Consider the following 24,126-nt stretch of genomic DNA (forward strand, 5'->3'; position numbering starts at 1 on the left):
AGCATAGCTTGGAAAAAACACAAATGGAATAACTTGTCCTGAACTTTTCCAACTTGTCCTGCAATTTTCTAGGTTTAAAATCTTAATATTATTTCTCTTGCTTGCATTTTGCCATGTAATACATATATATATATATATATATATATATATATATATATATATGTTTTCCCAAATAAATTGCACTTCATGTTTGAGGCTTTGATGAAGTGTTACTTGGGCACTTAACTTTGAGTTGACTACATCTTATAGTGGAAACAATTGTAAGTTAATGAAGTTCATAAGATAATTGTTTGTTCCTTTGTCATCTCTCTCTCCACCCCTCTCTCTCTCAGTTGCCAGTACCGCCTGACTGGCCTTTGTGCGGGTGACATGTAAAAGCACACACTACACTCTCTGAGTGGTTGGCATTAGGAAGGGTATCTAGCTGTAGAAACTCTGCCAAATCAGATTGGAGGCTGGTGTTGCCATCCGGTTTCACCAGTCCTCAGTCAAATCGTCCAACCCATGCTAGCATGGAAAGCGGACGTTAAACGATGATGATGATGATGATATATATATAATATTAGTGCCAAGCAGTGTTTAGATTAGTTGAACTAGCCTAAAATTTGTTTATATATATATATATATATATATATATATATTTCATTCTATACATTTTCTGAATCTTTATTTCTTGTATAGTTTGTACTTTAATGTAAAGTGAAGTGTTATGGTTTTATTGGGAAGATGCATGAAATAATAGCTCTTGTTGCTTGGGCTATAAATGTAAACTATAAAGAAGTCAGCTTCAGCCTGAAAGGTGTTGGTTAATCTTTAGATGCTTGTAAAATCTAAAAATGAAAATGAAAATAAAAAGTATGTAGCTTGTACCTTAATTAGATGCCATATTCTAAAGACACACTGTGGAATTCTGCATGCTAGATGTTATTAACCATCAGCATCATATATCTGATTTTCTCTGCCAACTTCACCTGGATAGAGTTTTTGAGGCATTGTTTTACAGCCAAATTCCTTTCCTGTTGCCATCCCTTTTAGTCACCACTTATGACATGCAGGACACAAAAGTGTATCGATTTTAATACTGGGATTGATGTGATTAGTCGAAATTTCATGTCTGGTTTTTGGACAGTCCTTTAGTGCTAGCAATATTCTTTAAGCAGTGAGTCGGCTGAATTGTTATCGTGCTGGACACAATACCTAGTGGCATTTCTTCCGACTTGATGTTCCGAGTTCAAATGCCACCAGGGTTGACTTTGCCATTCATCTTTTCAGGGTCAAAATAACTACCAGTTGGGTACCGGGGTTGATGTAACCAATTTGCCCCTCCTCTGAAATTGCTGGCCTTGTGCCAAAATTTGAGATTAGCATTCTTTTACAGACCAATTTTCATAACCATTTAAGAGAGAATGTTACAGGGTATTTACTTGAATTTATTAATTTTGCTATTGAAATTGTAAAAACTGCAATTTCATGATAAGGGCTTTTTTAAAAGTAGGAATATTTAATGAATTTATTGTCCCCATTCATGAGAAATATAGTGGCTTTCAGTAGACTTCTTTGTTCATATAAACCAACAGAGAGAATATGTGAAACTGTCTTGGAAGGTCATGGCTTGCAGAACCATTGGATAAAATGCCATTGCAGTATTTAGTTTTCACCCTTCATGTTCTGAGTTCTATTCCTGCTGTAGTTGACTTAAATTCTTCTGGGGCCAATAAAATAAAACACCAATTAAGTAGTGGGAGCAATGTAATTGATTGCTGACTGCTGTGTGTCACCTGTCCATTGTAGCCCTGCCAGTTTATTACTGATGAACAGTTGCTGAATAATGTTCACTTACAGGGGCCCATGGCCATCAGATCCATCCCACCTCCCAAAAAAAGTGCAACATAAAGCACTTGTTGGCATTGATTTTAACTCTCTTGAGAGAGAGCAACCATCCTAAGCGCAGCTGACAAAGAACCTAATTCAGTGTAGTAGTAAATAGACACAAGGTTAGTGCGTTACATTTGAGGACAGTTATTTTGTCTCAATATGTATTTGATAAGAATTTTTCACATTGTGCTACAAGGTCATGTAACTGTTGGGAAGGGAGTTAATTGATTCAGTTCCAGTATTTGACTTGTGCGTAACTATTTTAATTACCTCACCCCCTCAAACAATTAAAGGCAAACCGAATCTTAGCAGGACAGGAATATTGAGAGATATTGAGGGATGTTTATTGTTTGGTGCTTAGTCTAAATACCTCGGGATGTTTTTTGTCTGGGTCAAGAGTTTGTTTTACATTCCACATGACCCTTGGGAGTCCACATAAGATTTTGTTAAAATTTATGTGTAATAAATTGGTTATACTACTACTACTACTACTACTACTACTACAATACACAAAATATTTTAACATTTTTGTTTTACAATTCCTAATAATATTCAATTATAAAAATATAAAAAAAATTTTTAAGCATTGAATGGTGTGAAACGGGAATCAAGGGGATCCATAGGGAAAAAATGGTTGAGAACCACTGGTCTAGATACTATTAGGTATTTAGTATAAATATTGGTATGTATTTAGTCTGATGCTCTGATACTCCACTTCCTTTTTGGATAATTATAATTTATAATAATTTGATGTTTTTTAAAATAAAATAGAGAAAAATTATGTTGCTGAGTCGGGGATTGAAGTTTGTCTCATTATATAGATATTAGCATAGGTTCAGAATACGGTTTGATGGTGGATTATGGGTAATTGTTTAGTGTGCTTGCCCCCTAATAAATATGTATTTCTTTTTAAAATTTACACTTAAAGGAACAGTATCTCATAAATGATACTTTTTTTAGTGTTTGATACTTTTTGATTCTAAATGGTTTTCTGTGTAAAGTTCCAATCAGGAATCTGAATTTCTAATCAGAACATTCCATTGTACGATAATCATTAAACTTGCTTTAATTGAAATTTTACTTTTTATTCATACTTCATTTATTTATTTTTTTTTTATTGAAAATGGTTGCTAGATTAATTTTCTCATTGCATTGTAATTTTGTTTTAAATATCAAACAGGTAAAGTACAGAAGTTTTAAGTTTTGTTTCAAAAAGGGTACACAAAATTAGCAAAAATATATATTATGATGTTTAGCTGTTTAAATGAAGGAAAATCATTGAAATTTACAACATGGCATTGGCTTTAGAATTCCTTCTCCATGAAATTTCTGATTAATCAATGTGTTGTCCTTTACAATTATAGTAAAGATTTCTCATTACTTTTGATATATATATATATTTTTTAATTATCTTTGTTTTGTAATTTATGCATTTTGTCCTTGGAAAGATTATTTCTAATTAGCTATAAAACAATTTCTAACCTCTGAAAAACAAAAATTCCATATATCATTATTCAGAGAATGGTTAATTTCTATTGAATTTCAGATACAATTTGATCAGGGTTTAAATTTCTACAAAGGTCTTATCTTTATCATATTGATGTATTTGTACATTATAATCTTTACTAGATAACCTGACAGGTTGTCAACTATTTAAAACTAGAAGAATGCTTTTAATGGACAAAATTGCAAAATGTCTTCTTAGTTATTTTATCTAAATGTATTAGATGTTAAAGCTAATATGAATTAACAGATATATTAAATTTCATTTTTTGATTGTCAGAAAACAGTCAATGCTGGCATTTGTTTCCTTAGTGCTTTTTTCTTTTTTAAATAAGTGTTCAGAATATTTCATTTCAGGCAGTCCGAAATAAAGGAACATATTTTTATTTGCCAACTTATCATCTTGTTTCATTCCATTTATTATTGCTTTGGTCACCTTTTGTGTGAAATGCAGAATCCACAGCATTCATTTATTCCAGATTAGACTTCTGTAAAACTATTCCAGAAACAGTTTTATTCTAATGAACCCGCATTGTTGTTAAATGAATAAATTTTTAACTCCTTCATTTCTGTTGATAGTTCTGATAATACTTTTGATTCCTCTAACAGCAAACCAACAAGAACTCCTGGATTTTCATCACGGTGAGTGTTTCACTGTTAGGCTGGTTGCTTTGATTGCCCAGTTTAACAAATGTTTTCCATAAGCATTGTCACTGAAAACTCACTCATTGCACTTTTCTCTCGTTTGGATTGGAAAAGTTTCAAACCAGAATTTCAGTCCTTGTTACAGAGTTGAAATATTGTTGGTTTTTGAAAAAAGCTTTCTATATCCCTTCAACTCTTATGGCATCTTGCTTTTAATTGATTATCTATCTTGCATCTATCTTATTTTCATTAGTATAACTTCTATTCTATATTTATTTTTTTATCTATTAATTAGGAATATTCAGAGGGTGTTTTTTTGTTTTTTTTTACATCTCCCTATATGTGAACAATCTACTTCAATTTGCCAGCTTTCAAACTTTCTCTTGAATTTTGCTTTTGTCTAAGTATTTGAAAAAATAAATGTATATTTTGCTTACTGTAAATGAAATCATTTGGCAGAATCATTAGAGCATTGGACAAACAGCTTTGTGGAATTTATTCCTGCTCTTTATATTCAGAGCTCATATCCTGCCAAGGTCACTTTGCCTTTAATCTTTTTGAAGTTAATAAAATAAAGTACAATTTAAGAATCGTTAGCATGCCAGGCAAAATGCTTAGTGGCATTTTGTCTGTCTTTACATTCTGAGTTTAAGTTCTGCCAAGATCAAATTTGCCTTTCATCCTTTCGGAGTCAATAAAATAAGTACCAGTTATGTACTAGTGTTGCTGTAAATGACTAGTCCTCTCCCCCAAATTTCAGGCCTTGTGCCTATTGTAGAAAGGATTTTCACTATCATCATTATTATTATTATTATTATTATTATTATTATTATTATTATTATTATTTTGGAGCCTAGTGTTGCCATCTGGTTTCACCAGTCCTCAGTCAAATCGTCCAACCCATGCTAGCATGGAAAGCGGACGTAAAACAATGATGATGATGATGATGATTATTATTATTTGTTATTAATAATAATTGTAAGGGTGGGGAGCTGGCAGAACTGTTAGCTTGCTGGGCGAAATGTTTAGCAGTATTTCTCTTGTTCTGAGTTCAAATTCTGCTGAGGTTGACTTTGCCTTTCATCCTTTTGGGGTTGAAAAAATGAGTACCAGCTGAGCTCTGGGGCCTGATGTAATTGACTTCCCCCTGCTCTCAAACTTACTGGTTTTGTGCCAAAATTTGAAACCGTTATCATTATTAAACTTTAGAATACCAGGCAAAATGCTTAGCAGCATTTTGTCTGCTTAGCAGCATTTTGTCTGTCTTCACGTTCTGAATTCAAATTCCATCAAGGTTGACTTTGTCTTTCATTGTTTTGGAGCCAATAAAATAAGAATCAGTTGATATAATCAACTTACCCCCACTCCTAAGATTTCAGGCCTTGTTCCTATAATAGAATGGATTATTATTATTATTATTATTATTCCATATTCATACAACAGATTAAACTGTTGAAAGGAAAATTTCCTAACATCAGGCTATTATTATTATTACTATTATTCTTGTTATTATTATTATTATTTGCAAACTGTGGTACTGCCAGAGAGTTGAAGTGGTTTACAGATAGTTTTTTTTTTTTTTTTAAGATCTGTTGTTGCTGCCTTTTAATGATATAAAACTGCTCTCACCCCCTCTTTTAGTCAATTAAACTAGCAACTAATCTCTACCGATATGTCTGGCATGCAGTAATATTTTTATACTATATTTATTGTGCATCTTTTAATATTAATCAACAGTCCATTTTCTCATTTAGTCTTTTTATGAAATTTTAAAGTAATATTTGAAAAAAAAAAAAAAAAAAAAAAAAAAAAAAAAAAAAAAAAAAAAAAAAGGAAATTATATAAATAAAATTTCTAAGATGAGCTGCCAAACCTTTGAAATGAATTTTGAAGCTATGAATTACATTTTTTTTCTTCTATTTTTGGCTTACTTATCATTATCATAATTCCAAGCAAGCTTCTAGCTGATCAATTCAGTATCATTCAGCTTATATTTTTTGCCTTTGTCTCCTCTGGTAGCAATTTTGCTATTTTCTAGTGCATCTTAAAGCTGAATATCATTTCTTTTATAGACATTTATTTCTTGAATATCTTTTAAATATATTTTCTTCTAGTGTGTATTTCAAAATCTTTTAGGCAGCTCCTAATTCAGATGTTTCTTAAAGATGCTAAATCAATGTGCAAAAAAAAATAAAAAATAAATAAATAAAATAAAATCACAATTTGTAATTTTAATCATTCAAATAACTTTGCATAACAGAAGTTGACTGTGAAATTACATATGAAAAACCAAAACTGATTCATACAAAGTGACTCAAATAATCAAAATATAAAGGTGTTACAATTCATGTACTATATTGTTATAATGAATTGCTGATATTGCCTGTAAATTTTATATTCAGTGTATTTTAAAACCTTTCTTTACTATTTTCCCTAAGTGCACTTCTTATTTTAATCCTGTTGTGTCACTCAATTTCGATGGCCTCTTTCACAGATTTTGTTTCCATTCTATTCTTTCAGTAGACTTAAATTCTGCTGCATTCACCTATTTCACCAATCTTAGCTTCAGTTGTAGCTGGGGACTGTGATTTCTCCAGAGTCTGTTTCATACCTTAAATATCTTTGTTATTTACTGAATTCTTAAATATTTTCAAATGTTTTGTGATATGTTGCTGTGTCTCTTTTTCTTATAATCAATTGTAGTTTGTTTCTTTTTTTTGTGTGTGTGTGTGTGGGTATTTTTGTTTACATTTTATGCTTTTGTTTTGTTTATACTGCATTGCATGTTAAGACCCCCACCACCAAATTAACACAGCATAGGGGAGGAGATTAATGAGGGGAGATCTCGGGCCAACCATATTTCAGGTTGGATGATGTTTAATTGAACACTTCTGTTAAGTTACTCAAATACTCTCCTTTACCAAACTCTCTTTACTCTTTTACTTGTTTCAGTCATTTGACTGCAACCATGCTGGAGCACCGCCTTTAGTCGAGCAAATCGACCCCAGGACTTATTCTTTGTAAGCCTAGTACTTATTCTGTCGTTCTCTTTTGCCGAACCACTAAGTTACGGGGACATAAACACACCAGCATCAGTTGTCAAGCGATGTTGGGGGGACAAAGACAGACACACAAACATATACACACACACACACACACACACATACATATATATTTACATATATACGACGGGCTTCTTTCAGTTTCCGTTTACCAAATCCACTCACAAGGCTTTGGTCGGCCTGAGGCTATAGTAGAAGACACTTGCCCAAGGTGCCACGCAGTGGGACTAAACCCGGAACCATGTGGTTGGTAAGCAAGCTACTTACCACACAGCCACTCCTGCACCTATTTACTCACTTTATATAATGACAAAGAGACCACTTGTTTCAAGGTTTCAATCTTAGAAACTTTTTCCAAAATGAAAATATGACAACCTTATCTAGAAAGGCTGATTAACGATGTAGAATGCGTCTAATTACTCACAATGAAATACCTAGCACTGCAATCTTAATATTCACCTTTGTTCTCAACATGTTTTTAACAAAATTTTGTGCCAATGTTTCAATAATTTTAAAAATAATTCAGGTTTGCCAGAAATTTAGTAAAATAGCTGACATTTGTTATTAGGTTGATGTTTAAAATTTATATGGAAGGTTTATATTTAAATAGGAACTCTTTTAGATAATGTGTCATAGAGCTAAAGGCATCCTAAACGGGTTGGTGCAGAAAAAAGTTTGGACTGATTCTAGTCATAAGTTAAAAGATGTATAGGAGTTGGTTAGTTGTTTATCTCTGGGTCAGTCTTGATAGTGTAGACCTAAAATCAAAAGCATTTTAGTTCTGACGTCTTCTTTTAAGACTGTATGGGTGTGATATGAGAGAGATTTGGCTGCTGTTTCTAGCAGGCCAAGAGACCACATTGAAGCTCAGTATATATATATATATATATATATATATATATATATATACCTGTAACAATTATATATAACATGTAATAACTATATATATATATATATTAATATTAGAGACAAAATCCAATTAAATTGAGCTTTAGAGATTAAAATATATATAGATATATAATTTTAGGGAAAAGAACCAAGTTTCATGAACTCATCGATGAAAATCCACTATCACATAGAAAAATTGATAATTAAAAGCACAATAAACGAGTATAATATAATACAAAGTAAATATCATAAGATAAAGATAATAAAATGACTACACGTGTTTCATAACTAATTTTCAAATAGAAAGGAAATTTAAATCGATTAAAATCAATTAAAATTATCGAAAATAAATTCTATTCAAAAATACAGCTAATCGTCAGGTCGTAAATAGAACAATAACTATAATAAATAAATATATATATCAACCAACAATAAGTACCAAATGAATTTATATATATATACATACACACACACAAACACATACATATGTAACAACTATATATAAAGGAAAGATAAAAGGAACTTCATTGAATTGTTCTTCTTGTAGTGGGAACCTATAAAAATTACTACTATATTCGCCAGTGAGTTCAGAATCTGAAATTCAAGTGACAGTTCACTACATCTCTTTCCTATTTTCATCTTTTGTTTGTTGATAGTTAAATTCTAATTTAAGATTTTTGCTTGAATACATTTTGGGATCCCCCTGTATATTATATTATGTTCTGATACTTATTATACAAAACCAAATAATGAATTATAAGATAAAGAGCTTAAATCAAAACAAATATAGTGAACATTGCCACTTGCTTTCACACCATAATGAACTGGTTATGATAGAGGGTTATGATAGTTTTATTGTGTTAAAAAAAAATCAGTGAAGAACCTTGTAGTTTGTGTAAGTGATTAGGGACACAGGATTTATAGCATTAAAGAAAGAGATTAAGAATGATTGATGAGATAGATATGCAGTGGCCTAAAAGGTTTTAGACTACTGTGGTTATTTTGAAATGGTTTATAGGTTATTTTAGTAATCTAATCTGTTAGCAAAAAATGTTTAGTAGATGCAACTGGAATATCTGAAAGAAGTTTGAAACTAGTTTTATATGACGGAACAGATGGATAGGATCAACATTAAAAAGGAATTGCTTAGTCAAGAGGAAGAACAGTTTCCATGAACTAACAGCCTAGCCTGAGTGCTCGTAATGAAGTGGACTATTTTAAAGACACCCAAGGATCAGGTGGTGGTGGTGGTGTTCCACCTGGAGATGGATTAATTCTACCATGCATTTTGGCTGTATTAGGATTTTAACTCAGAATGCACAGAGCCAGAAGGAATACTGCAAGGCAACTTGTATGACACCCTGACATTTCCACAGTCCACCACCCTTGACTGGTACTTTATTTACTGACCACCAAAAGGATGAATGAAAGACTAAAATTGACTTCTACAGGATTTGAACTCAGAACAGCAAAGTAAACAAAGGACCAGCAGAGATGGTATTAAGAGGGATTGATGAAGCTGGAGAGGAATGTTTACAACAACAATGTAATAAACCCTCATTTCGACAGATTAATGCCTGTTTATATTCCCCATTCATCATCACTATAAAGCAGTACATGGAAGATATTTGGGAAGTAAAGAAAACTGAAACAATAAGTGCCAAAATGGGTTTTAAAAAGAGAGAGAAAGATTGCTAGTTTATAGAAGACTATCAGCTGTGTAACAATGCATTTTGCACACAAACAAGCAACTCACTGTGCATCTCACCAAGAAATGTGAAAAAGATAGAAATAACATTAGGAAATAGTAAAAAGAAAACTCTTGATCACAAACTCATCACCCTCAAACATGAGTAAAAGTTGACAGCGTTAAGCTTATGCTTCCTAAAACATGAACAAGGAGGCAGAAGCCTAACATTGATTCAGAGAGTTTTTGAATGTCACATCATGTCTCTTTGGCAACATCTTTTAGCCACTAAGTGTCAAAATGCATCTTTTGACCAAGTCTTCATATACTAGACAAATAACATCATGAGACTTGGAAAGCAGCTCCTCAAGAAATATTCCCTGTCTGATAACGTCAAACATTTGCTCAGAGATGTCACACAACTCGACTGCAATGTATCATCAGATGAAAGGATGAGTGCATATGAGCAGAAGATCTTACAAAGATATGTTAGCAGAATGATTCAGGATGATAGTAAATTTGATATTCAATATTGCCTATCTGGGATCAAAATCTGGATTATCAACTGTAACTTTGAAGGGCATGTGTTTGCAATCCAGGAACAAGAAGTAGCTACCAAATTCCTGATGCACAAAAGGGATAGAGATACAGGAAAACACTGAAATGTGATAATTGATGCAGACTTTGTGGGGTTAACACCAAAGATTCACCTTCGTCATAAACAGTTGTCTGAAAATGTCATTGCACTATTATCTACTAATAAGGCACGATGCTGAGACCAGGACACTGTATAATGAGATCTGTCAGAAGAATAATCCTAAGACCAAATATATAAGAGTTCACAGTGTGGTGGAAACCATAACCATTCATAATATGAAAGAGTGTTGGTGGAATATCTCTGAGAAAACTTCAATAAAATTCAAATATATTGGACCAGATATTATAATTTGGGACAGAGAAGAGAAACTGTGTACAGTGATGGAACTTAGTTTATCAGTTACTGAAGATTGGTGAAAAAGAAAACACCTATGATGAATTGTTGAAAAATTTACAGAATCTCCTCCTAAACTACAACTTTGGATTTCTACCCATAATTATTGGGGTACTTGGATATGTACCCAACTATCTCGGCACTAATTTTGAGAAATTAGAGTTCTCAAAACCAGAAAGGAGAAAGCTAATTAGAAGACTACAGATAAAATCCATCAATGGAGCTGTCTAAATATGGAAAACTTGTGAAAAGTTTAGCACGTAAGTACTTGTCTAAATATACAATTATATGTATAGGTACACATACATAAAACAAAACATACAAATCTTCTTGTGTACCAATGCCAATACTTGTACATATGATGATGAAGGCTGTTCACTTGTGACCAAGGAAGACCATCACTGACTATTGTACATCCAGACAAAATTACACTTTATATTTGTGGATTTGCTGGTGACTAATGAACCCAGCTCTTAATAGACATACATGTCCACAGATACTGCAGACAAGACATCCCCCATTCACTAAACTGGCAGTGCATTTTCTAGCAGCTCACAAAATGTGTGTTTCTTCAAAAATGCCCTCTCCTTTTTTTTACTTGTTTTCTCCATTGGTCATGATGACAAGCGTTGCTTTCCCAACTGAGCTTCCATATCTCACATACCTTCAATAAGGATTTTATGCAACCCTTAAATTGCAGTCATGGTTTCTACTGGGGATGCTTCCTACAAACAAGTTTGCCATTTTGCATTTGTTTAGGGATCCTCCGATCATTCATTCAAACAAGGAGTCCAGTCCAGCATGATCAGTGTTTGTGCTCCTTTGTCTCAATGCTCCCATCGAGGTCTTTGTGCCTGTAGTCTGTAAGGACCAGCCAACAGTCAGAACGTGTCTCAGACATTTCTGATGGAAGTGTTCAAGGACACATGTTGCCTGTAAAGGGTCCATGTTTCATGTAAGTAAAGGAGTGATGTCAGCACACACACTTGGCACACAGCAACTTTTGTGAAGCTATGTTGGGATCAGACACAAGACTCAAGAGTCTTGAAGGGGATCATATGCACATACATGCACAACTACTCTGTTGATGTAATTGAAATTCCAATGTAGGATCCTTGGATCTCAGTTAGAAACTGGCTCTTTTTCTATTGGAAAGAAATCTAGAAATTACAACTAAATAACATACAGACGTGCATGGTGAAAATTGTTTTGTAACATAGTAAGACCACCTCTTTGACCCATTTCACTCAAAGAAACATCTTAAGTTTGGTTTCTCCATCACTGATGACATCTTATGTGGCTTCTAAGGCCTGCAAAGAACTTACATTTCACACCAGCAAGTCTCTCCCCCACCCCCAACAGCAGCAGCAGCCCAATCTTCTGAATGTTGGACCTACAATGCTGAGTGAGTTCATTGGCTGACCCACACACTGCTACTCAAGGTGCATGAGAGATCATGCAAGATATCACATTGGTAGACAGGGGAGGGGGGAGATGCCTCCGTGACCATCTCGTGGTTGAGTAGGTCTGCTTTTGACAACCAGAAATGATTATGCTGGTCACATGAAAGAGAATCTTTTGTACCCTTCTCAGGAAGAAGTTTCATGTCCTACATATATTTATATCAATACAGTTCAGTTCATTATATGCAACCCCATTGTTCTCAAATTCTCTAACACCAGTTGCAATCAGATTCCTCCATGGCTCCCTATCCAATGCAAGGTTTTCCCAGGTGTTAGTATTGATATTGATCTAAGACACCAAAGTGATCCATGTATAAGTTTCAGTAAACAGCTCTATGAGGCTGCTTCCTCAACACTGGGCTTTATTGAAAGAACACAAGGACTAGTTTAAATAAAATGGACTTGTGACAAGGCTGTTGAAAGAAAAGCATGTTGCACTTAACAAGTTGCTCTCTTGTTCTGTGCCAGGGTATGGACATGATAAGCTAGTAAGAGATTTTAAAGAGTGCAAGGCTAAGGTTCAGGAAGAGATGTTGACAACAAATGACATGTGGTGGTGAGAAAAGGCCTGTGAAATTCTGATGTCTGCTGATAAATGAGATTCAAAATCTGTGTACCACCAGATTCTCTATACCATCATCCTCTGTTTGGAAGCAAAGACTGGTAATACACTGTGATGCAAGCAAGATGAAATCAAGGCCATCTGGTGGCAGCAGTTAAGCAGTGGCTTGAATCATGAGGCTGTAGTAAGTCCTGCTGAAATCAAAGGGCTTGCATAGGCATCTGTGGTCCACCAGCTTGATGATCCACCTACTGATGATGAAAAACACCCAAAGACATGTGATAACTGCCGTGGTGAACTACTAGAGCCCATCTCATTTGAACCTGGTGTTAAATAGAATGATATTGTGGATCCTGCATTGTTTGCCATCTTCTTTACTGTTGTTATCTTGCAAGCCTTTGCACAAAGCAATACTGATATCTATATCTGTTACTGTACAACAGAAAAGCTATCCAGCATTTGTTGTTTTACTGAAGTAGCAAAAACTTTCACGGCTCTCATTTGTGATCTCCTTTACACTGATCATTGTGATCTCATTACCCACACTGAGGAGGACCTGCAACTCCAGATGGATGGACATACATATGTGATGGGCTTTTACAGTTTCCATTTACCAAATTGACCCACAAAGCATTGATCAGCCTGCAGTTATATTAGAAGGTACTTGTCCAAGATGCTGTGCAGTGACAGAGAATTCAAGACCATGTGGTGACAATTCAGATTCAGTATCCACACATCTGTGCCTCCAGTAATGAATATTACAGGATTCAGGTATTGTTTGTCATAAGTGTATTACAGTATTTAATTATTGTTTATTATCAGTGAGCAGTGTCATGTGATATGGTGAACCAACTGATGTGAATTTTGTGGTAGCTATGTATTGTTTTAATAAAAAAATGGTTGTCAAATTAGAGAATTAAGCCAAGAAAGGGTTGGCTGTGGAGTTTTAAAAATTTGCTTTTTAACTTGGTGTTTTTGAGTTTGATTCCACTTTTTGGCACTTTAAGCAGGCTTCTGCCATAACCTTTAATTGATCAATACCTCATGAGTGGCAATCCTATGGGGTTCTGTGTAGATAGATATCTTTCAAGGTAGTGAATGATATAAACATTGAAGAGAAAACTGAAAAATATTGATGTTTTCAAACAAAGTTCTTAGTGATATTTGTTCTGAAGGGAGTTATGGACATTCCCACCTCATCGCTTTCAGTGTCACAAATGTAGTGAATCAGTGGTGACCAATGATGCTATTGTTTACTATTTGTAAATTGAAATGAAATAATTAAATTGATATCCACTTAGCTGTGTAGCTTTCGAGGAAAGCAAACAGTTGACATGTGACACCAACTGCTGGTTAGTTGGAGATTAACACAGGCATAGCCATGTGGTTCTGGGTCTGATCTCACTGCGTGGGATTGCCTTGTGAGTGAAAGTTGGTACATTGAAAATATGTGGAGGCTCATTAAATGTATGCATGTGTGTGAACAAAATCAGGTGCTTGAGAGAGAAAAAGTGAAATTTGATGTGCAGAAAATGTGTTAAAAATTATCAGATGTTTGTGTATGTCATTATATATAATGTATATGTGTGTATACTGTTATAGGATGAACAAAATCAGGTCCATATGGGTGGACAGTGTGTTTGTGTATATCAGCTTAGGATGAACAAAACAAACTTGTGATAATTACTTCCATCTGAGTTATGTTCCTTTATATTAAGATCAGCCTGATCAATAAAATAAGTAGGACAAAGTACTTGAGTCAATATAAATTTACTGAAACAAGTAAAGAATATCAACGATTTCAGAGATGGTTATTTTATTGTATTCACTCAGTCTTGCTTGTTATATCTGAAACGGAGGAAAAAAAAATGCTCTGACAACTTATAATGACTTTTAAGGTGATGACAGTAGCTTGATGACAGTTAATTAATATTGCAATCACAAAAAAACCTTAGCAGATGTTTATTAAAATGAATATTTTGATTCATTTCTTCCTAATAAGAAAATAGATCAGTATATATAAACATTTTCCTGTATTGAAATTACTTACTCTTTACAAGCAACCAGGGCAGTGGAATGAGAAACCAATTCTTTTCTTAAATAACACATTTTGGTTTGAATCAATTTTGGTTTATTTCTATAGTTGTTGACAGGTAATAGAAGTTTGATCTGTTGAAAGTTGTTTCAGAGACCATACACATATGTGTGTATGTATATGTGTGTGTTGCATGTGCACGCGCGCGCACACACACACACTCATGCATGTTCAAATATTTAATGTCACATTGGTTGGTTATTCCTTGTGGTTTGTCGTGAAGAGGGAAGTTGTATTTCAGCTCTGCATTAAAAAGGTCAGGCAATAATCTGGATGGTGGCTTTGTTTATAAACTTGATTGCCTGTTGTATTGATAAAAAAAATTAAGATCCTGTTGAGCAGTATATTCACCAGAGACTGATGGGTTTCTTAGTCAATTAATCTATATGTAAGTTGCCTCCTCATATAGATCAATCAACTGTAATTTTATTAGGAAATTATTATTAGAACTGTAATTATAATCTGAAGCCATCATTGTAATACAGGAGCATTTCATACTGTAGTTAATATGAAATAATTTGCTTTGATGTGAAATATTAGAGATGTTTTGCTTTCCATAGAAGCTACAGGAGCTACTTAAAGATGTTACAAATTTGTGTGATGGTGATAAATCTATCTCAATTTTGAAGATTCTTCTGTATCTTCAGTAAGTGTGTCAGGCTCACAAGGATTTCACCCCTTAGTTTAAACATTTTGTCTTAGCAGAGCAGTGAAGCGTGAATTTTCTTTTGTATAGTGAAGGGTTCCATCTGCAGTCTCCTGTCAGCCACAGCCATCTCAAACAGGTCTCAGCTATGGCATGGCTATCTTCTTGGCAGCTTTCTTTGGTTGTTTAGGTTTCAAAACAATCTTCTGCAGGGAGCAGCACTCTGGTCTTGCTGGGAAATGCAGCATCCAGCTTCAGTAGGGAACAAGGCTGCGTGTCATCGTTTGACAAGTGCCACGTTAAGCAAGTCCTGATGTTGGGCTTTCTTCAGTTGGAGAGAAATGTCAAATCTATCTTCCTAGAGCCCTGTGAGTTCAGCCACAATGCTTATTTTTGTGTTTCGGAATAGCTGGAATATGTCTGGCCACAGTTGCGTTACTGCTGCCTCTTCTGGAAAGATGCAAAAGGTGGATATATAATCCAGGCATTTATCTCTGGAAGCACTTCTACGGATGGTGGCTATCTGAAAAATCAATCAGCATATTGTTTTTTGTGGCACTCTGATGAGTTAATTCCACCATGTGCTGTGAAGGAAAACTTGCACAGTGCATGGGAATAAATCAATAATTGCTGCCATGGTAACAACATGACACCAGATTAGTTACAATGGAACACAAAGAAATTGTAAACAATGCAATAAACATAGTTTGTTTACTCCATTCTTCCATGTTATTTTAATATATATTTGTGTTTGTTTTTTTTTTTTATTAGTGGCTAAATCTAAACAGGAGAGGTGGTATCCGTGAATCCTTTTCAGGTTTTAAATAAATAAAGTGAAAGTATGCAATGCTCCCCCACCACACACAACAAGGTCTTTCCCTACATCTATTGTCCTGTTTCTGTTCTAGATTACAAGATACCCTCACTGCAGCAATGTTAGTAGTATTGTTTGTTTTTATTTTATTTTGTAATTTTTTTTTTTCCTTATTGCATTTTTTACACTGTATTTGAATAATCTTTCCCATTAATTTTCTGTCTTCTGTTGTTTTTATGTGTTTTTTTTTTGGTTTTATGTTTTCTGTCATTGTTAAAATTCTGCTTATCTTATTTTTATTTTTATCATTCTTTTGTTTTCTTGGTATGTTCTATTACTAGTACCTCAGTGTCAAATATTGACAGACGGTAAGTTGTAAGACTTGCATCTTTACCCACCCTTTATCAATAGAAGCCGCAGTATTGTTTACTCTTATTTGCCTGCCTTCTGCTGGTAATTAGCTTCAGATTAATCAGAGTCTCTGATAACTTAATTTTTTTTTTCAATACTTCCCTGTAGCCCTAACCCTAACTGCCACCTTTCTTTCCTTAAAGAATTTATGCATTTTTTCTTCTTGTTTCTTATAGTTGTTATTCTTTTGCTTTTTGCATTAAAGATATTTTTTTAGAAACAACAACAACATTAATAATAATATTAATAATAATAATAATATAGATAATAATAGTGCTAATTGTGTATTAGCAAATCTAGTGACTAAAACAAATGAATTAAATTTCTAACTTAACCAGGTTAATTTTTTCAAGTTGTAAAGTGACTTGATCTGAGATTGTGTATCAAACTGAAGCAATTTCATCATGGAAGCATCATTTTAGTCATTTTGGAACACACACAAGAAAGAAGAGGGGTGGGGGTGGGAGAGAAAAAAATAATGAAAAAACAAGCAAAAAAAAAGAAAGAACCCAAAAAACCTGTTACTTCACTGTTATAACTAGGTTGCAGAGGTACAATGAAACTTTGATCCTTCTTAGGAAAATTGAATCCAACAGTTTCTGTGTGTTCTTAAATGGTTGAAATCACTCTTCCTCAATGTAATTGTTTCTAGTTGATTTTACTTGTATGTATATATCATGTTTTAGAGAAATGACCAAATATGATAGTTTGTGTATGGATTATTTATATTTGTTATTTGCTTGGAAGAATTATTAGAGTAACAGGAAAAATGCTTTGTGGTATTTGTCCCAGCTGTCAACTTCACTTTTCATCCTTCCAGGGTTGATAAACTAAAGCACCAATTGACTTATCCAGACCCATAAATTTTTGGTTTTGTGTTTATGTAAGAAATCATTCTACTGGAATCTATATGATCAACTATTTCTTTCCCTTCCTTCAAATTTCTGGCTTTGGTGCAACTTCAGAAATTACTACTGGCACAGTCACATTACCAAAGATTCAGTTGTGCCATATCTCTAGCATTGGCATTCGTTAATTCTTTCCAAGCCTCATTGCAATTATGACTTTTTTTTTTTCATGAAAGAAGTAAAAATCACATTTTGAATGGCACCTCTAAATTGTACCTTGACCTGCTTGAAATAGCGACCAAATCTCTCAAAACAAATGCCTTCATTATCAAAAGCAGAAAGACATATATGATCCTAAGTACCACTAAAAAAAGATGGTCATAGCTGATATGTCCTTAATTATAGGATTTGTTTAATCAAGTCTGATATGGAGCCAAGCAACAACAGGAGCAATGATAATTTCTCAACTGTCTCTGTAAATAAGCTTAATGAAATTAGAAGCTGCTATTTCATTTATACCTCAGCAGTTATGTAACAATTTTATTGGATGATAATTTCATGGAAATCAAGTACCCAGTTAACTAGCATGAATATTGTCCTCCTTTGTTGAAATTTTTGTCACTCTTGTAAATTTTGTTGAACCTGACTTTACTCTCTGTTGATTGCCTTCTCCATTACATTTCGTTAGTTAACAGACACACTTAGGTGCCATGATCAATATCATTTAGAACAGTGAAAGAAGCCTTAACTGGTTCTTAGTTGACAGATTTTTCTCCTGTTGCTTAAACAAATAACTGTCAAGAAAATTACACAGTAATGTCTATTTGTATGAGGGTTATCAAAATGTTCCCTTCACCTTCCTACACATCCTATCCAACCTCACTCAGTACAAGGTTATAAAGTGGGCTAACTTACATTAAGTTAGCTAGCACACACACATTGAAGTGCCAAGATCAATATCATCTTGAACAATCAAAGAAGCCTTAACTGGTTCTTGGCTGTCAGTGAATTTCTTCTGTTACTTAAACTCCTTTGCGACCATATTTCTAGTGAAATACATTGTCTGTGTTTCAGTTAGATTTGAAAACAATGAAGAGCTTGAAGAAATTTAGTGAAATAATTTTTTTGGTTTGCTTTTCTTTCTTTTTCCATTCTTAAACTTTTTTAAAGGGGTTTAAATTATGATAGAAGGTTTTCATATAAATATTTTCCTCTCCTGTAAACTTATATTGACACATTAATTGTAAATACACAACATATCCTGTGACTGATAGAACATAGGTAGCATTATTCCAATGGTAGGTGGAACTCACTACTCCTAATACAGATACTGCGGCCATTGGAGATTCTTTCTTTATCCATACTTAACCCTTTAGCATTCAGATAACTCCACCAAATGTAATGCTTATATATTCATTGATTTGAATTAATCATGCACTATCCTGTAGCTTTGAGATTTCAATATGTTCGCTTATTTTTACAATGACACTGTTAGATAGGTGAGTGGCCAGATCTGGCCAGTTGGAACATAAAACAGAAGAAAATTTTCAGGCTGGATCTGGTCAGTTTAATCGCTAAAGGGTTAAACCTCTGGCAATACTTATAAGATATATTTGGGATTCTTAGCCATGGCCTCATTACTTAAATAATCCTAGATGACACCAATATCAGTTGATTAAATCTATTCTAGTACTTAGATGATACTTAGAAATAGTCAGTTTTGTCACATAGTTAGTTGATAGATAGAAAATGGTTAAACAACTGGCTGTCATAATGGTTACATTGGAATAACTGTCTCATATAGCTGCTGTGAAGACTGCATTGAAATATTTAGTTATCAAAATATTTCATTTACCATCTTACATGTTCTGTTCAATCCCAATTTATCCAAAGTGAAATAATGAGCTAAATTATGGTTGTGTTGTTGAGAAATTCCTTTTGAAATCCTACAGTTCCAAACTTGGTCCCACTACATGGGTCTTGAACAAATGGCTTCTGCTATAGCCTTAGATTGACCAATGCTTGTGAGTGAGAGTTAGTGCAGGGAAACTTTGCATAAGTTTGCGTGTGTGTGTGTGTGTGTGTGTGTGTGTGTGTGTGTGTTTATATCAATGTGATATATGTGATATAAACACACATTTCAAATGGGTCATCAAGTACCAGAAAAAGTACTGAGATTGATATAGTTAACTAAGATTAAAATGCTTGAAGGTAACTCTTCAATGACTACAATCAATGAAAGAATAAAAATTATCAATGATATTTAACCCTTTTGACACCATATTTCTGTTGAAATAAAGTACTTTTGATTCAATTAATTTTGAAAATAATGAAGAATATAGGAAAAATAATCTAATCAAATTAATATGAAATTTTGATGGAAGGTTTTAATTTAGATCATTGAAAAACAGGAAATTTGTATCACAAAGCTATGGGCTTTCTCAGACAGGTGTCAAAAGGGTTAAACTAAAACAAATACTTCCATTTTTAAAATTATATTGTATAATTTCACCGTTACTTGGTTTATCTCTATTCATGGTATCCTTAAAAATAGGAACATCCAATCTCACTTCAGTTTGCATTGAAATTACTGTAGTAAGTTGCATGAAATTGCTTTTCTGTTTTAAGACCTCTGTCTAAAACTTCAGATTTTTCCTCTTTTTTGGAAAAATTTAGTCCACTTTGTGAACTGTCTGTATTTACTATTTGCAGATGATGCAGGCTATCAGTAATTTTACTGTAACAAAATAGAAGAACCTGAAGAAATCTTCAGACTCTTCTATTTTGTTCATGTAAAATTGGTTTCTATTTTTTCATTTGTCAACAGATTCTGACACAAAATTAATTTTCTTGTTTTTTTACTCCGATTTTTAAAGTTGTTAAATTATTTTTAAAAAATTGAAATTTGATCTTGAATTGAAATTCAAATTTGAATTGATACAAAGATTTATTGAATTTCAATTGGACATCAGCTTTTAGTTTCATATTCCAACCATCTACCTCACCCCCACTTTAGTTCATGCAACCATTTTAATTTTATCAATTTCAAATCCTGAACTGAAAAAGCACAATGTTGTGAGGCCATTGGAATATTGACTTAAATTCCTTATCTCTATATCAAGGTAGGGCTAATGAAGTAAAAATATAAATCACTTTAGTTACTAACCACAGATATTAAATACTGTAAGGATCATTATAAAATTAAATTAAATTAAAATAAACATTCTATGCGATAACAATTATAGTTTCAAAATTTGGCACAAAGCCAGCAGTTTTGGGGGGAGGGGCTACCTCAAAGTTGACCCCAGTGCTTAACTGGTACTTATCGACCCCAAAAGGATGAATGACAAAGTTGCCCTAGGCAGAATTTGAACTCAGAATGTAAAGACAGATGAAATGTTGCTAAGCATTTTACCCAGTGTTCTAATGATTCTGCCAGTTTGCCACCTGTCTATGAGATTAAAATAACATTAACTAATTATTCATATTATGTATATAATTTCCTGCAAAGAATGGGAAACAACTCCAAATGGTTTTTATTCTGGTATTATTCTGGCCTCATCAAGGAAGCATAGCTTTCATGATACTGACCATAATAGTGATGACTGAAACACTAAACAAATGTACATGATTGTACATTGTTGGCATAAAGAACAGAATTGTGGAAAAATCAAATAATTGTATAATTTATGCAAGTAGCAGCTCCAAATTATTTGTATGATTACTTCAGCTTCACTTTCTTAACAACTACTTTTAGGGTAAACACTTGTTTGCTGAGGATGCTACTGAACACCATCTCCAAATGCAGGAGTTGATGTCTCTTTGGGCAGTGAAGCAACTCTGTAAGTGTTTTGGCCCCTTCCACCATGATGCCAGAGCTGCCTGGGGCTACCCAGTGATATAGGTGATAAAACTCCTGCATAACAGCATGGACTTTGTTGAGTTAAATGTTGTGACACTGGTCTTGATATTTCTATTATTTCTCAATGCTCATTCTTGTTGCACTGCTTCTGCTCTTTCTTGAGCCAGAAGTAATGGCTTACTTTCTCAGTGGCTTCTGACAATTATCTGGCAACATCTTTTGTCTCCTTCATAGCTCATCCAAGACTCCTCAGCATCAAGTGAACTCTGGTTCTAGAAATCCTCTAACACCTATCTTTGCAGAAGGTATATTGCCTCCTGTTCACTGTTTTCACAGAGTTTAATCAACTCATTGTATTTTCTGTATTTCTTGAGGAAAACATCTTCAGTGTCCACTTCCCACATAACTGTTGGTTCTAACATTTTACTACCTTACTACCTTTACTATCATCTTCACCACCTTCATTGCACCTCGAAGTGGAGGCGCAATGTCCCAGTGGTTAGGGCAGCGGACTCGCGGACATAGGATCACGGTTTCAATTCTCAGACCGGGCGTTGTGAGTGTTTATTGAGCGAAAACACCTAAAGCTCCATGAGGCTCCGGCAGGGGATGGTGGCGAACCCTGCAGTACTCTTCCACCACAACTTTCTCTCCCTCTTACTTCCTGTTTCTGTTGTGCCTGTAATTCAAAGGGTCAGCCTTGTCACACTCTGTGTCACGCTGAATATCCCCGAGAACTACGTTAAGGGTACACGTGACTGTGGAGTGCTCAGCCACTTGCACGTTAATTTCATGAGCAAGCTGTTCCGTTGATCGGATCATCTGGAACCCTCGACGTCGTAAGCGACGGAGTGCCGACAACATCTACCTTCCTTTATTGCACTCTATAACAAGGTCAGGGCTTTTGGTGGCAAAAATATGGGTAGTGATAGTTACCATCAAGGTCAACAGATAACTTTCAAGTTCCCTCCTATTTTGGATCGTTCTTCTTTCAGTGGCTGTTTTGCAGTGTTCACTATCCCTGTAAAATTTCATTTTTCCATGCTGCACTACTTGTGATTTTCCCCGTGTTAATTGACTTTACCCAGCTCTGTCTCTGCACTTGGTGGTTATGCTACCATGTCTCTATTTCATTGTAGTTCCTCTTCAGTAACGACTGCGGGGGGAATTCTTGGTTATCATTTCCCATGAAAGGTTATGTTGTGATTTGTGTCAACTTGGCTTAATTATTTAATTCATCATCTTGGTTTGGGAGAACACTTTGATTAAACATTGACTTTGTTATGACTGATAATAACCACTGAATGTTGTAAACTATTAGTTTTATTGTTACAGTATTTAACAACAAACAGGGAGAACTATTAAAATTGGTGTAGTAATATTAGTCTTCCTAGATTAGCTGGTGTTTAAATCTATTCAGAAGTTAGGCTATCTAATCTTTTAATATTTTCACGACTATATTCATGATGGAATATGCTACCTGTAAGTTTGATTAGTTTTTAAAAATAATTATTTTGAAAGGGCTTAGTAAAATAACTGAGTTTTCCATTATTAATCTGTTGTTTTTTTTAAAACTTAATTAAAAGATTATTGCTTAAAATTATAATGAACATTTTAAACTGAAGTTTTGTTTGTATCATAGAACAAGAAATGGTTTTTGGTGGGTTGAAAGCTTTCTATTTAAAGGTATAGCTCCAACATGGCCTTAATCATGATAGCTTAAACAAATAAAAGAACTTTGTTCATTTGAAATTATGTTATGAAATCTGTTGTTTTGATATCAGGTTTGAATTCTGGCAGTAGTGCAATTATTTCAGTTAAGATTATAAATATATTGATTATTTTGATGGACAATTCAATAAAAAAAAAACAAAAACAAATTCCACTTTCCTGTGTCCAGTTCAACCAATGACAGATCTAAGATAATTTCTGTATGAAGTTTAACATCACTGTAAAAGATCTACAGTTTCATTTGGGCATGTTTATTCCAACGTCATTTCTTTGAACACCGTCAATTGATTGAAGTTTTGAGTTGGAATGTTGATATTCATTATTGGTTTTGACAGCTGATTATGTTTCTTTGTTCGTGTTTCCTATTTCAAAGTGATTTCTGTGAAATAAATATCATTTGCTTTCTTCCTTACATTACATATAATCAGTTAGATAAATAGACGTGAAGCTGTATCAGAAAGATGCTTATTATTTTTCTATCACAACTTGGTATTCAGTCAGTTTCAAAACCATTTGGTAAAATAAAAACTTGTCTATTAAGAATTTGACCAACCTAAAGCATATGACAGGGTGTATTTTTTTTATATTTATTTATTTATTTTTGTTCTCTGAAAATAATGGCTTCTTTATGTTCTGGTCAGGGTGAGATTTTATTGGTAAAATATCCATATCAGTAAACAAACAAGTTCAATTCTGAAAGCTTTAATGAAATAATGTTTTGATAATTTTTCAGCTTATAAAATATATTGACAAATTCTGTGTGCTTATATAACTTTAAACAAAAGGTATATAAAAGAAATATTAAAAAAAGTACTTGATTACAGTGAATAATTTAATCAATGCCATCTAATGACACAATTGTCAAATTCAATTTTGTCTTCCTCTTTGTCTTTTTATTTATGTGTATACTGTGGGGTTATATATATATATATATATATAATTTTCCAGAGGAAATGTTGACATAGAGTGGTAAATAAATTGATCTTGGATATATCGAGTTTGAAGCTTCTACCTCTTTTAAATATACAAATTTAAAAGTTAAA

General features: G+C 33.7%; 1 protein-coding gene across 1 annotated transcript in view; it reads left to right on the forward strand.

The window, feature by feature from the left end:
- LOC106876966 (transmembrane and coiled-coil domains protein 2-like) overlaps positions 1-24,126 on the forward strand; it is a 104,679-nt gene that overhangs the window by 4,108 nt on the left and 76,445 nt on the right. The window contains exons 3-4 of the mRNA XM_052975917.1: positions 3,988-4,020; positions 16,573-16,599. Coding sequence (XP_052831877.1) covers positions 3,988-4,020; positions 16,573-16,599 — 60 coding nt within the window. The remainder of the gene's footprint in view (positions 1-3,987; positions 4,021-16,572; positions 16,600-24,126) is intronic.

This window comes from Octopus bimaculoides, chromosome 23, assembly GCF_001194135.2.
Source record: "Octopus bimaculoides isolate UCB-OBI-ISO-001 chromosome 23, ASM119413v2, whole genome shotgun sequence".
Lineage (NCBI taxonomy): Eukaryota > Metazoa > Mollusca > Cephalopoda > Octopoda > Octopodidae > Octopus > Octopus bimaculoides.